This window comes from Lygodium microphyllum, chromosome 7 (assembly GCF_053477565.2).
Source record: "Lygodium microphyllum isolate KBCC chromosome 7, Lygodium_microphyllum_v1.1.10, whole genome shotgun sequence".
NCBI classification, from domain to species: domain Eukaryota; kingdom Viridiplantae; phylum Streptophyta; class Polypodiopsida; order Schizaeales; family Lygodiaceae; genus Lygodium; species Lygodium microphyllum.
Window position 1 is genome coordinate 26,729,651 of NC_141141.1, and position 15,737 is coordinate 26,745,387.

The 15,737-nt window shown below is 39.9% G+C and overlaps 1 protein-coding gene across 2 annotated transcripts; it reads left to right on the forward strand.

The window, feature by feature from the left end:
• The first annotated feature begins 13,108 nt into the window (after window positions 1-13,108).
• Window positions 13,109-15,060, forward strand: LOC148033289 (PLAC8 family protein). Of its 2 annotated transcripts, none has more exons than XM_087681186.1 (4): window positions 13,109-13,255; window positions 13,359-13,646; window positions 14,317-14,522; window positions 14,608-15,060. In XM_087681186.1, the coding sequence occupies exons 2-4, from the start codon at window positions 13,403-13,405 to the stop codon at window positions 14,833-14,835; spliced, it is 678 nt and encodes a 225-aa protein (XP_087537312.1). In that variant the 5' UTR covers window positions 13,109-13,255; window positions 13,359-13,402; the 3' UTR covers window positions 14,836-15,060. The 2 variants fall into 2 exon arrangements, with proteins under 2 accessions (XP_087537312.1, XP_087537313.1); XM_087681187.1 differs by having other exon boundaries at window positions 13,225-13,243.
• Window positions 15,061-15,737: the final 677 nt, after the last annotated feature.

Consider the following 15,737-nt stretch of genomic DNA (forward strand, 5'->3'; position numbering starts at 1 on the left):
TATAGCCATGAAAATGTAAAAGTAATGGAGACAAGATTGAGGGTTGAAGATGGGCAACCCCCCCCCCCGAAGGAATGTATTTCTGCTCAACCCAAGTCCCTTAGGGAAGAGCTCAGTTACAATCAACCTGAGAGTGAGAAAAAGGTAATTCTCACTCTCACAAGATCATGCAAAGATGTACAAACACACATGCATTATCTATTATGCAATGATAAGAACTGATTTCTTTACAATATGAGAGAAGAAAAAGGGGAAATCAGCCTTTCTCCATCGTTGATCAGCAGTACATGGATAGGGCTTACTTCTTGTAGCTAAAATGGAAGAAAGAGCTCGAGAAGGAGGTGCTGTAATGAATTTACAGGCTTGCTGTCTTGTAAAACAGCAGTGATAGAAGAGGGAATATGGAGGAATTTGATAATGGAGAAGTGGGGGATGATGATGGGGATGGATGGGGCCAGTTTTTGGCTATCTGTGGGTGCTGTACATGAGTTTATAGCAAAGAAAAATGATGATGAATGAAGAAAAACGAGCTCTTATTTATAGGAGAGGGGAGAGCTAGTACAAAAGGGGAAAGTGGAGTAGCACAAGACAAGTGTCCAGCCACATGTCATGAGATGTGACAAGTGGTGGGACACTTGGAAACTTGTGTGACAAGTGTCTTGACACTTGTCTCTTCTCTATGGCCTTCCTTTTTGGGTTGAATACTGTCAAGAATAGAAACAACCAAATTTAGTAAGCACAGTCAGAGTACAGAACTTACTATTTTTAGAATGACATCCCTATTTTTTAGAACTAGCATTTTTAGGCTAATTCGAGGCTCCTAAAATTTAGGGACCTCCTAAAATTTAGGGACCCCCCCAATATGGGTATCATATGAAAGCTTTTTCCATGTACATCGCAAAAATAGTATCCGAATCGTCATGTGACTTTCCTATGCAAAGAAATGTGCATTTCAAGCTTTCAGCCCACACATGCACATTATACAAGCATTTCATGATCATGCCATCTTGTTGATTGTAACTGTCTGTTCTGGTGGATCTAGCCCACACTTCAAGGCATCAATCCTTTCTGTGTGCGAGTCTAACCCTGATATGCGTGAGTTCTAGTCACAGGCGCCCAATCGGGTCATATAGGTGGAAGTGTGAACTATCTTTTCTCTAACCCACCGCGTGGGTCCACCATAACCTGTGACCACTCATCAGTGGCCAGCTCCAATGCACTTTTCTTTATATCTAATTAGTGCAAAGGAAATAAATTTAATAAATCATTATATAGACAAATTAATGAAAAAGGATACAAATTCTGTTTCTATAGAGTTGTGACAGCCCTCTGGCTTTTATTCAGCTGTCCTCAGCTGAAAAGGTTCTTGATATTGCTGTAGAATATTTGGGTAATCCTTCATGAATTTTTCATCTACCCACTGTGCATCTGTTGTGGGTAGATTTTTGAATTTTAGTAAGAATTTTCGTGTCACAAGGCCACTTCTCGTGGTTCGATCCTTGAGAAATAAAATCTTTTCAGGTTCCAAGAGTTGCTCTGTTTCTTCAACTTCTGGGGGATCTTCAGTAATGGGTTCCTTTGGTTCTGGTCCTATGTAAGGTTTTAGCAAACTTACATGAAAAGCATTGTGTATTTTCCAATGAGCAGGAAGCTCAAGTCGATAAGAAACTTCATTTATTTTCTCAATCACTTTGAAGGGTCCAAAGTATCTACTGGAGAGCTTTGGAAAAGATGAATTTTGACTAGAACCTTGTTTGAGCCTGCTTTTATCAAACTTTAGCAATACATATTGACCTTTTTCAAAAGCCAAAGGTCTTCTTCGTTTATCTGCTTGCTTCTTTTGTCGCTCTTAGGAAACTTTGATAGTGGCTCGAACTTGATCCATTGTGGTTTTTAAATCTGAAGCAAACTCATCAGCAGCAAAAATCTTATCTTTAGTGCGAATAATTGGAGGAGGAATCACTTTACCCTGTACTATTTCATTTGGAGCTTTCCCTGTGGATGAGTGCACTGTATTGTTGTAAGCAAACTCCAATAATGGAAGATATTTCTCCCATTGTGACTTATGTTCACTAACATAAGCTTTCAACATATCCAAAAGAGTGAGATTCATCACCTCTGTTTGGCCGTCAGTTTGAGGATGAAAAGCTGAGGAGAACTTTAAAGTGGTTCCCAAATTCTCAAATAAAGCACGCCAAAAGTTACTTGTGAATTTGGAGTCTCTATCTGAAATGATCTCAGAAGGCATACCATGTAATCTGAAGATATGTTGAATGAAAAGTCTTGCAGCTTGTGCGGATTTCAATGTTTTATGACATGGAATAAAATGTGATTGTTTGCTGAATCTATCAATTATAACCCAAATCATATCATGACCTTGAGGTGTTCTTGGAATACCTGAGATGAAATCCATTGTGATAGATTCCCATAGATCTTTGGGCACTGGAAGAGGTTGCAACAATCCTGGAATCTTCTGCCTATCATATTTGGATTTTTGGCATACCAGACAAGCCTCAATGAAATTATGTGTATCTTTTCGTAATGTTGGCCAATAAAAGTAGCGCTCAATTGCACTTAGAGTGGCTGCCCTCCCTCTATGCCCTGCATAAGGGGGTTCATGACTTTCTTTAAGTACCTTTTGTCGAACAGGAAGAGTGACACAAAGGCGATTGTTCATGAGAAGGTAACCGTCTTTGATGGAATAATCTGGATGAGAACCTCCTTGCTGTAAATTTGACCAAATTGCTGCAAAATCAGTATCTTCATCATAAGTATTCTTCATCGTTTGAAAATCTTCATGATGAGCCACTGTAATAGTTGCAATGCGAGGCACTCTAGAAAGTGCATCATCAACTACATTTTGTTTCCCTGGAGTGTACATAATTTAAAAATGAAACATAGACAAGACATTTTCCCATCTTGCATGTTTCTCCTGCAAATGCTTTTGAGTCTTGAAATACTTCAAGCTTTGATGATCGGTTTTAATAAGGAATTCATTGCCTAAAAGATAATGTTTCCATATCTTTAAAGCATGAACCACTGCTAAGAGCTCCTTTTCATAAATGTCATACCTTTTCTCCACATCATTTAGATGACGGCTTTCAAAGGCTACGGCATGGCCTTCTTGATTTAGCACTGCACCAATACAATCACCGCAAGCATCTGCTTCCACCACAAATGGTTTTACCAGATCTGGAATGATAAGAACAGGTCCAGAAGTAAGAGCTGTTTTTAGCCTTGTGAAGGCTGCCTTCTCTTTTTCCTTCCATTGGAAAGAGATCTTCTTCTTTGTAAGGTCATGAAGTGGAGAAGCCATATGTGCAAAATGCTTGATGAAGCGGCGATAATAAGAACATAAGCCAAGAAACGATCGCACCTCATGTACATCACGAAGATGAGGCCATTCTTGGATTATCCTGATCTTTTCAGGATCCATCTGAATCCCTTCAGAAGAGATGACATGCCCAAGGTAATTTATTTTATGCATGAAAAATTCACTCTTTTTACCATTTACCAAGAGTTGATTTTGTTGTAGTAATTGTAGAACAATTTCCAAGTGTTGATGATGCTCCTCTTCATTCTCACTAAAGACAAGAATATCATCAAAGAAAGTACCGACATATTGTCGATGCTCTTTAAAGATGCGCTCCATCATTCGATTAAAGGTGGCTGGTGCATTGGTTAATCCGAAAGGAACCACCAAGAATTCATAAAGACCGTATGAAGTGCGGAAAGCAGTTTTGTGTACATCTTGTGGTATTACCCTAATTTGATGATAACCACTCTTTAGATCAATGCGGCTGAAAACCTTTGAGCCTCCTAGACGATCCAAAATGTCATCAATTCTGGTAATAGGAAACCGATTCTTCACAGTGATTTTGTTGAGGGCTCAATAATCAATGCGCATCCTGAATGTGCCATCTTTCTTTTGAACAAGAAGAACCGGTGAACAAAATGGTGAGCTACTTGGCCTAATTAGCCCACGGTTGAGTAGGTCTTCGACTTGCTTTCTGATTTCTTCTTGTTGAGGACGGCTCACACGGTATGGTGCTATATTAGGAGGAGAACTGCCCGGAATAATATCAATATGATGGTCTTCTGGCCTTTCTGGGGGAAGCTGATAAGGAAGATCTTCCGAAAAACAATCTTTATACTTTTCCAAGAGCTGAAGTTGCTCTTGGTTTTCAGCATTCATATTATCTTTTACGTCAGTGACATAAAGCAGACAACATTGAACACAATCCTTAATTACTCTAGAGACTTGCATATGGCTTACCATAGGTATGGTATCTCCAGAAACTCCAGCTTGGATTTCGTACTTCTTGCCTTTGTTGGTGAGTTCTACCTTCTTTTTCTGAGAGAACATGGTTGAATCTACTCTATGATTCCAGGGCATGCCAAGAATCACATCGCAACCATCAAGGTCTCCGATACAGAAGGTATCTTCGTCACTGTAGCCTTGAATTTGAAACTTGAGCTTGCCAATGTAGGGTATCACAGTCTTCACTGTGTCACCTTCATCAGCATTTAAAGCTTGGCGAACTTCTGCCGGAGTGTCCATCTCTTCATTCTTTAATCCAAGCTCTTTAGCTAATTGCAAGGAAATGATATTTTCATTTGCCCCAAGATCTATCAAGAATAGTGCTTGCTTACCTTGCAACTGTCCCCAAGCTTTTAATAATTTGCACGTCTCTGGAGTGTGAGTTGTGTTTGCAACTACATCACTGATAGCATTGATTTTCACTGGCGACTTAGGCTTGTTGTCAGAAACCTTGCTTTGTCCCTTGTTTGGACATTGCTTCGCTATGTGGCCTGTTTGTCCACATTTAAAGCACTTCCCTTCTTTCATGAAGCGTTGCTTTTCTTCTTCGGAAAGTTGCTTTGCTTGTGGGTATAGATTGGAGCGAAATTGAGGAGCATTAGGAGGTGCATAGGGCTTCATCTTCTTTTGATTTGATGGCTGCTTTTGCCACTGTTTTTGTCCTTCATTTGGGGCTGAATACTCCTCATCATCAGCTACTCTCTTCTTATCATTCTTTTGGAATGATTTGTTGCCATTGTGCTCCATTTCCCATGTCTCAGCATGGTCAATGAGTTCCCTGAGACTAGAACAATGATAATGATTAAGAGCAGTACGAAGTTTAAAATGCAAACCTCCTTGAAACTTCCTAAGCTTTTCCGAACTGCTGATCTTCTTGAAATGTTGGACCTTCAAAAGTAGCTCCCAAAATCTCTTGGTATAGTCACCAAGTGACTCATTTTTCCTTTGCCAAAGCCGATCCCATTCCATTTTTACATCTCTTTTGAAATGAACAGGAAGAAATTGGCTTTGTATCAGGCGAACAAAGGACCGCCATGATTTTGGGGCAGCATGATCATATTCCAACCCCGTCCACCAAGTATGGGCTAAGTCGGTTAAATGTAAACCTGCAAACTTAATCTTTTCTTTTTCTTTATACTTGTCACGACCATACAAAATTTGAAATTGACGAATAAACTTCAGAAGAAGATCAGGATTTCGGGAACCATCATACATACTGAACTTGATCTTCTTTTCAAGTTGAGATAGTGACTTAGTCTTCTTCTTCTTCTTATGCCTTCGTCCATGCTCGGATCTTGAGGTTGAAGATGATGAAGTGCTTGATGGGAATGAAGATGGAGACGAGGGTGAAGAATGTCGACGCCTTTGACGATGATGAGGTCTTCCACGAGAAGGGTGTGACTCTTCATTACTAGAAGAGGATCCATCAGAATAGGCGCCAGATGACTTTGAAGAAGAGGATGAGCTTCGACGCGATCTCTTTCTTGAAGTAGAATGGGACTGCCTCTTAGAAGTAGTTGGACTTCTTGATCGGCTCCTTTCATTGGTATGGCTTTGTTTCCTTGAAGTAGATGGGCTTCTTTCCTTGAATTCTTTGGGATTCTCAACTTTTTCTAGTTTGAGAAGTTGCTCACGAATTTGCTGATTCTCCTCTCTAAGACTTTGAATGGCTTGAAGGATAGCACTCGATTGATCCATTGAGACTAAAGAAAAAAAAAATATGCTCAAGCACTCAATGCAAGGGCTGAAAACAAACAAACTTATAGTTGTAAGCACTACCAGTGTTGGGGGTGAGGACCAAGCCAAAGCTCTGATACCACTGTAAACGCCCCGAACAACGTAGTATGCTTAACAATTATGATATTCGCTTGTTTTCAAGATTTAATATAAAAGAGAATGAACACTTAAAGCTAAAAATGAAAATTACTCACAAAATTATAGCCATGAAAATGTAAAAGTAATGGAGACAAGATTGAGGGTTGAAGATGGGCAACCCCCCCCGAAGGAATGTATTTCTGCTCAACCCAAGTCCCTTAGGGAAGAGCTCAGTTACAATCAACCTGAGAGTGAGAAAAAGGTAATTCTCACTCTCACAAGATCATGCAAAGATGTACAAACACACATGCATTATCTATTATGCAATGATAAGAACTGATTTCTTTACAATATGAGAGAAGAAAAAGGGGAAATCAGCCTTTCTCCATCGTTGATCAGCAATACATGGATAGGGCTTGCTTCTTGTAGCTAAAATGGAAGAAAGAGCTCGAGAAGGAGGTGTTGTAATGAATTTACAGGCTTGCTGTCTTGTAAAACAGCAGTGATAGAAGAGGGAATATGGAGGAATTTGATAATGGAGAAGTGGGGGATGATGATGGGGATGGATGGGGCCAGTTTTTGGCTATCTGTGGATACTGTACATGAGTTTACAGCAAAGAAAAATGATGATGAATGAAGAAAAACGAGCTCTTATTTATAGGAGAGGGGAGAGCTAGTACAAAAGGGGAAAGTGGAGTAGCACAAGACAAGTGTCCAGCCACATGTCATGAGATGTGACAAGTGGTGGGACACTTAGAAACTTGTGTGACAAGTGTCTTGACACTTGTCTCTTCTCTATGGCCTTCCTTTTTGGGTTGAATACTGTCAAGAATAGAAACAACCAAATTTAGTAAGCACAGTCAGAGTACAGAACTTACTATTTTTAGAATGACATCCCTATTTTTTAGGACTAGCATTTTTAGGCTAATTCGAGGCTCCTAAAATTTAGGGATCTCCTAAAATTTAGGGACCCCCCCAATATGGGTATCATATGAAAGCTTTTTCCGTGTACATCGCAAAAATGGTATCCGAATCGTCATGTGACTTTCCTATGCAAAGAAATGTGCATTTCAAGCTTTCAGCCCACACATGCACATTATACAAGCATTTCATGATCATGCCATCTTGTTGATTGTAACTGTCTGTTCTGGTGGATCTAGCCCACACTTCAAGGCATCAATCCTTTCTGTGTGCGAGTCTAACCCTGATATGCGTGAGTTCTAGTCACAGGCGCCCAATCGGGTCATATAGGTGGAAGTGTGAACTATCTTTTCTCTAACCCACCGCGTGGGTCCACCATAACCTGTGACCACTCATCAGTGGCCAGCTCCAATGCACTTTTCTTTATATCTAATTAGTGCAAAGGAAATAAATTTAATAAATCATTATATAGACAAATTAATGGAAAAGGATACAAATTCTGTTTCTATAGAGTTGTGACAATTGCTTACAGAAATTGTTTTGTATTGTAAATATAAGAGAGAGAGAGAGAGAGAGAGAGAAAGAGAGAGAGAACTATTTATGAGTAAAAAATGGACTATTTGTTACGACACGTGTCATAATCTAATGTAAAACAAGTTTTATCAAACCTAGAGTACTTGTAGAAATACTTTTGTATTGCAAAAGAGAGAGATATATCGATAAAGAGAGAATTGTTCGTTGGAACACATGCCACAATCCAATAATGTACTATAAGTTCTATCAATTTGGAGTGCTTGCACAAATGTTTCTATATTGCAAACATGAGAGAGAGAGAGAGAGAGAGAGAGAGAGAGAGAGAGAGAACTATTTATGAGTAAAAAATGGACTATTTGTTACGACACGTGTCATAATCTAATGTAAAACAAGTTCTATCAAACCTAGAGTACTTGCAAAAATACTTTTGTATTGCAAAAGAGAGAGATATATCGATAAAGAGAGAATTGTTCGTTGGAACACATGCCACAATCCAATAATGTACTATAAGTTCTATCGATTTGGAGTGCTTGCACAAATGTTTCTATATTGCAAACATGAGAGAGAGAGAGAGAGAGAGAGAGAGAGAGAGAGAGAGAGAGAGAGAGAGAGAGAGAGCTCTATTTGTTAGCAAGCCCTGTTCGGCAAAAAATGCGTTCATTTGCTTTGTATGTAGTAGTTCACTAACTTGCAAATGCATTTATGGATTTAGATTTTTTTTTTGTAGTTTTTGTATTAAGTTCATGCAATATAATGTGATATATATTAGTATATTAAAATATTTGATTGTTGAAGTTTAGAGTTTAAAATGAAAAATTCTTGAAAGGAATAACAGCTACAAGTAATGAAGTAATACAGAGCTATATTTTACGGAGATTGTGAAGCAATTGTTTGCAAGGGTCTATTGTAAACGAATGCATAACTTCAATCTATATGTAAGCCTAAACAAATTAGGAAGAGAGAGAGCAATGTGCAAGTATAAGTGGATGTGTCTATAGTTTACTAGTGTGTACATAACTAAAGTACTAACACATCAAGATGTACTTATAAAATATGTGCAAAGAAGAGAGGGGTGATGTAAATGTATATGTAGTGTGATATCTTATATGCATGCGTAATTGAACTATTAACATTATGATAATATCATAAAAAATAAGCACATAAGATTAATCTAGTGATGTAAATAAGTTGAGAGAGAACTACTAATTCATTGTTAGAGAGAGAGAGAGAGAGAGATAGATGATAAATGATAGAGTTGGGGGTGAAAAAGACAAAGAGAGAGAGAGAGAGAGGTTGTTATTTAGAAAGGAGGAGAGGGAAATGGATGTCTTGGATCCCCAACATATGAGAGAGAGAGAGAGAGAGAGAGAGAGAGAGAGAGAGAGAGGAACGTGTAAGTGTATCGGGTTTTGCTTATGTGTGCACAATAGAAGTACTAATGCATCATGATGTAGTTATAACATATATACAAATAATTAGGAGAGAGGAGATGTGAATGTATACAAAGTGTGACATCACTTGTGTATGTATAATTCAACCACTAACATTGTGATAATATTATAAAAAATAATCACACAAGCTTAATGTAGTGATGTAAAGCAATGAACGAGAGAGAACTACTAATGTGTTGTTAGAGAGAGAGAGAGAGAGAGAGAGAGAGAGAGAGAGAGAGGTGTTATTGAGGGGAAGGAGGAGAGGGAGATGCATGTGGTGGGTCTCCAAGGTATGAGAGAGAGAGATAGAGAGTGAGTGAGTGAGTGAGAGTGAGAGATTGAGAGAGAGAGAGAGAGAGAGGAGAGGAGAATGAATTGTGGTTCTGATGAGGAGGAGGAGAGTAAGATGTGGTGGTGTAGTAGCGGGGCTAGTAGTGGTAATGTTATTGAAGGGGAGTGAGATGCCGGTGGTTGGTCCCCAACATATGAGGAGAGAGAGAGGAGAGTTGGTTGTGGCTCTAATGAGGAGGGGGAGAGTAAGATGTGGTGGTGGTGGTGGCGGCGGCGGCAATGGAGGAGTAGCATTGGTGCTTGATATATGCCCAAAGGAAAAAGAGGACCAAGTGGAATATGTGGAATAAAACTTGAGGTTGCCAAAAAAAGCTCGCTTCTCGCACACACTCACCCTTCCGTAGGACGGACCCATCGGGGGTTACCTCCACCCGCTTCCCTCAATAGGCATTCTTTAGTTATCTAATTAAGTCTTATCACATTTATGTGTGATATTTAAAATCACCTTCCTTAATTAGGCATTTTAGGAAACGGGGTTTGTTCGTGTAATTTATGGCATAGACACGAGTATATAGCAAGTAGTTCTTTTGATAAACAAGTTCCTTAACTTATCTTCAAGTTAATCTTTATCTCCTGCCCATACAGGAGAAATTATATATTCCCTTCTGTCCAACAAAAGTACCCGGTCCAAATCACATGGCACCATAATTTCCATCCATGATTGAGAATAGAATCTTCCAATGCTCTAAACATTGTAGTCTACAACTCTATTCCAGACTAGGCAAGGGATGTCTAGAGCTCCACTAACCCCAAGCGACCTAAGAGTGAGACACAACTTCCGTGGTTAGTCTTTTCACCACTCGACCTTCGGTCCGTGAATTGAGCAATGCCGTCTTGGGTTAAAACGTGGTGTGACCTTGGAGATGATCCACTCGTGCAAAATATCCTTCCTTAATTAATCCAATTAAGAATCAAGCACAATCAAGGCAATCAGCCTAATATCATCTTCCAAGAAAACATTCCTTTATTCCCCATGGCAATTTGTCATGACAGACCCCCGCCATGAATTTACCATCAATCACAAGTACTTGGAGTAATCATCCAAACCACAATCCAACAATAAGCTGAATGTACAATAATTTAGAGAGTTGTTCGATCAACCAATAAAAACCAATTGTATTTTTTTCCAAAAAATACAAGAATAGACGTGATAACAATTCTATCGCATATTTACTCTCTCCCTTAGGATCAAAGAGTGATTCTATGCAAAATTTACGTAACACTTGTATGCATAATTTCTTATATCATTCTTTTTATGATTATGCCATGCATAACCCCTAACTGATTCTTCCTTATAATTGCTCTATTAACGCTTAGTCAAAGACCCGGATAGGGGGAATTGAGCTAACTCTCTCCCTTGTAGCCTCTCGGGGTAACTCCTCTCTCTCTCTCTCTCTCAAGCTCCTTCTCACAATCTCTTGGAGGGATATTCTTTTACCTCTCTCTTGCAGCTTCTCGAGGTCTCCTTGTGCTCCCTTGTGCCTCCCCATGCCTCATATTTATAGTGAATTAGAGAAGAGGGGCTGTGGCTGAGAAAAAGAGCTTTTTGTGGAGGGATCTTGGAAAAATCAGTGATCTGATGCTCAAATAATAAATCTAGTTGTTCCATTGGCTCCAAAAGGGGGGTAAAACCTCCAAGACACTTGATTAGAAATCTTTCAGATCACTCATTTTTCTCCCCGTTCGAAGTGTTGTTTACTGCCTGTAAATTGTGATCGTGATGCGTACGATTTTTCCAATATCTTTTTTTTAAAAAAACTCCAAAACTAGCTAAAACATCACTTGCTTTTTTCTTTTTTTTAAAATGACATCCAATTCTAGAAATCTCTATATCTTTTTTGGATAATATCTAAAATATGCTAGTTTTGCCTAAAATCTAATATTTTTGGACCATCCATATTGCACATTAACATTAGTGATTAATATGGCTCATAACTCTCGTTCACATTGTAACTTCCATGAAGGGTGACTATGGTCCTTTTCAATTCGAGAAAAATATCGGATTATGACTCTCAATTTAAAAAAAAAAGTATATTTTAATTAAATAAAAATCGTTAGTTATTAACATTAGTTAGTCTTTAGTTAGTAATCTTACTAACTTATTAATTGAATAACTAACTTTTAAACTCACCAACTAACTTTTAATTGCATGGAACAACATAGTACTAGGAGATGACATGTCATGAAGAGGAACAAATGACAATTTGTTTGATGATGATGAGTTGAGAGATGGGTTGACAAGAGATTAGTGTTAAGTGCCTAATGAGCTAAGAGTAGGTGATGGGCTTAGGGTAGAGAGAGAGAGAGAGAGAGAGAGAGAGAGAGAGAGAGAGGAGGAGGAGCAGTAGCAAAAGAAGAAGAAGAAGAAGAAGAAAGGGGGGGGGGGGCGGGGGGGGGGGAGGGCAATGTTAGCAACCCCACTACTTCCATCTACATCCCTAAATTTTGAGGCACCTTGCTCCACTACTCATAATCCTCTACCCCTATCTAGGTGCTCCAGTACTCGTAATCCTCTACCCATATCTACATCCCTCTACACTCCATGAATGTACATTTTTCCAACCTTAGCTACCTCCTTCTAGTCCTTTGTATTCTCTTTTAGAGCCTTGTACATCCCTCTAGCTTCACACTATTGGAAATGCAATCCATACTTGCTAGAGAAACCTAGCTCACTATCAATACAATGGCGATATGTTAAGAGTAAGTTTTCGATCTTGGGCCAATAGAGAAAGATTTACGTAATTAGATAGATCATCTATCACCTTAAGGTTTTGGGGGCTTGATGGCTAGTCCAATTTGTGGGGATGTTCTATTTAATTGTGTAGTGGCATGAATAAAAACACTAGGATGGGTGACCTCTCGAGAAGGAAAGGTGTGGCTCTCCCTACCTAGTTTGTAACTTGGTATCGGAGCTCAAGTTGGTATCAAGATGCTTCTTTTGGGGGGGGGGGGGGGGGGGTGTTTGAAATGCAATCCATGCTTGTTAGAGAAAACCACCTCACTATTGCTGCAATGACAATGCGTTGAGATTGGGTTTGAATCTTTGGCTAATAGAGGAATATTTCCATGATTGGGTAGACCGAAGGTTATCTATCACCTTAAGGTTTTGGGGGTTAGATGGCTATTCATTTTGTGAAAATCTTCCAGTTAAGTGTGTAGTGGTGCGAATGGTACTAGGATGGGTAACCTCCTGGGAAGGGGAGGTGTGGCTCTTTGGACCTAGTTTCTAGCTAACACACCTCTATCCACCCTTTGTAATCTTTCTACTGAGCTACATCCCTCTATACCAACCACCACCACGTACATCCCTCCATCTTGCCTTTGTCTTTCTATCCCCCTCATCTATATTCCTCTATCCCCCTCTATGCCCACCCACATGTTGCTATAGCCTCTATCACCCTCTGTCTCCATAGACATCCCTAAATCCATGCATGCTTCCCTCTACCTCCATTACTAGCACTCAGAAGATTTCGATGTTTAATATAATATGATATGGACTAGAAAAAAATGGTCATATTTAATGAAATATGAATTGCAGATGGACAAAAAAAAAGGTGAATTTAATTACAATAGTTTTCGATTAAAAACTTACACTTTGACTCAAACATGCCTCCAAAATCTTAATTTACGAGTTCTTATTGGGGCAGACGAGAATGTCTACTAGTATTTCACACGTGTTATATTTGTTTGCAAAAAGGATAAAACAAGACGGTCGCCGGTGCGAAGATGCCCTAACATGTGAGAGTGTTTTTCGTCGTGCCTACTGTCGCCAATTGCATGAAGAAAGACCTTAGGTGGAGAGAGAGAGAGAGAGAGAGAGAGAGACAATGAAGCTTCCTAGACGCTGACCGACAACAAACCACAACAGGCAAAGGGGCCGGTTATCTTCCCTTCCTCGCCTCTCTCTCTTATTCGTCGCACATTCGCCATAGCCATAGCCATAAGCAACAGCCTCTGACAGACGCCTTCTGCATCTCTCGCAGGGCTTCGTTTGCGTTTTCATCCCTTCCTTCCTTCCTTGCAAGCCATGGCCAGTGCTGACGAGGGGGAAAGCCTTCTGCAGCACAACATCTACGCCAACGAGAAGGAGCCCGAGAGCAAGGAGAGCCCTGCCGTGGAGCCTGCCATGGGAGCGGAGAGCGTCGTCGAAGGTGTTCCTCTCCACCCGGCAGCCGCCACGGACGCACCTCCCTCTCCCCCTCGATGGAGCACCGGCCTTTTTGCCTGCCTTGGCAACAATGATGAGTTCTTTAGCAGCGATCTGGAAGTCTGTATGTAGATCTGGCCCTGCCTCACCTTCTCTGTTTGTCAATCTATCAAGATATATGCGGATTGATGTAAAATTCGACACTGTTCTTGTTTATTCGAGGTAGGATGTCGCTCAAGGTTACTGTTTTTCGAGTTTTTTTAAAGTTGGAGTTAACAGATTCCGTCCTATGTGTTGCGCTTCGGTCCAGACTCTCATTCAGCTGTGTTTCTCACTCACAAGAGTGAAGAGGCATCTGATGCAGGTCCCCTTTCAAGACTCAGTGACTCCTGCACTGACCTAGGATTGGTATTCGGATAGGGGCAAGAGACATTAAACTACTTTTTCTGAAGTCGTAAGAACAGACAGAATCATGGAAAGATAGTAGTGTGTAGCTCATTGTTTGTAGAAATGGAACTTCGGACGATCAATTCCTTAGTTTCAATTTTAACTCCTTGGCTATATGAGGTCTCTGTACCAATGTATCAAGTATGCTCTGTCATGAAGGAGTTTCTCTCCTTCGTGGTTGATTCTCTTTACTTCCTAGTGTTCCTTTATTGGGCCTCCTTTTTCCTTTGACGAAATGTTTTGAAGGTTCGGAGTCAATTGCATACTGTGTCATCATGGATACTTAGATTTTCAGAGCTTGTCAACTCGAAGCAAACTCAAATTCTCTTTCCTTTGTGTTTGAGCAGGTGTACTAGGTTCTTGTGCTCCTTGTTTACTCTATGCAAGCAACATGGAGAGGCTCTATCCAGTCACTGAGAATACTTTCACCAATAATTTTCTTTCATATAGTGGTTTGCTTTGCCTTGGGAACCTGCTTTTTGGCTTCAATGCCTTGGCTCCATGCTTTTCTTGTGCCAGCCGCTCAGATATCCGCAGAAAGTACAACTTAATGGTGAGTTGCTTATCAATTTTGTGGTAACAATTCATGATAATATCTCCACAAGTTTTTGATCTGATTAGTTTTCTTAATGGTTCAGGGTACTGGGGAATGCATGGCAAGATCTTGTGGATGTGGTTCTTGTTTCATGAAGAGTGAGCATCGTGAATGCATAGACTATTTGGGGGACTTTGCCACTCACTATTTATGTCATGCCTGTGCACTTTGCCAAGAGGGTCGCGAGATACGCCGGAGAATGCCTCACCCTGGCTTTATCAGGTCCTATATGCCAATGAGTGCTCCTGATGAGCAGGTTATGCTTGACTGAGTGGTGAAAGTTCCTTAAATTGCTGTTGGGGTCGTATATAAATACTCAATCTGATGGAAATCATCAGTGTTTGGGTTCTACTAAGGTTTTTTACATATTTTCTCAATCAAACCCTTTATATACTGAATAATCTGTGAGAGGAGGGAAGTGTATTTGTACATATTTGGTACTTTTTATCTATGTGTTGCTACTTAATATTCAACTATTACAAAAGGTTGGAACAAACTCTTGCTTGTGGATAGTCTTAATGAATTGTGATAGGAGCAGTTATGCTATTTTATTTGTCTTGGGTGTTACATTTCTTTTAGGGATACAAATGTTACAAATGGTTGTAGTACAGGGTCTGTATGTGTATGCACACGAGCCCACCCTCATTGGCTTCAACCTGGATCACTGATTATTACTGGAGGAGGAAGAAACTGCAGCTTATGTTCTTTGGATGTCAAAAATAATTGCATACACTTTATCTATGTTTAGATACTTGGTTGTTTGTTTTTCTGGCTTGTGAAGTCAGGTATTAACTTGTTTGGCATCACACAAAATCCGTCACCCCACTTTATCTGTGTTTAGATACTTTGTTGTTTGTTTTTCTGGCTGGTGAAGTCAGGTATTAACTTGCTTGGCATTGCACAAAATCGGTCACCCGCATGCTTTCAGTATTTTCATCTCGCTTCCGATGTTGAGGGTACACCACTGGAGAAATTAGAGCTGATATTTGGAATTGTAACATCCCACGTGAGGGAACAAGGACCTGTTTAGATAAAGCAGCGACACAGTTCCTCTGCAGTAATATGTGCTATCTCGGCAAGTGCAGTATAGAACCCCACAGCTCTGAGAGCGTTTAGTATGTGTGCCTGAACCTAACATTGTTGGTGTTATTTCCTCAGAAATGTGTTTTTTTT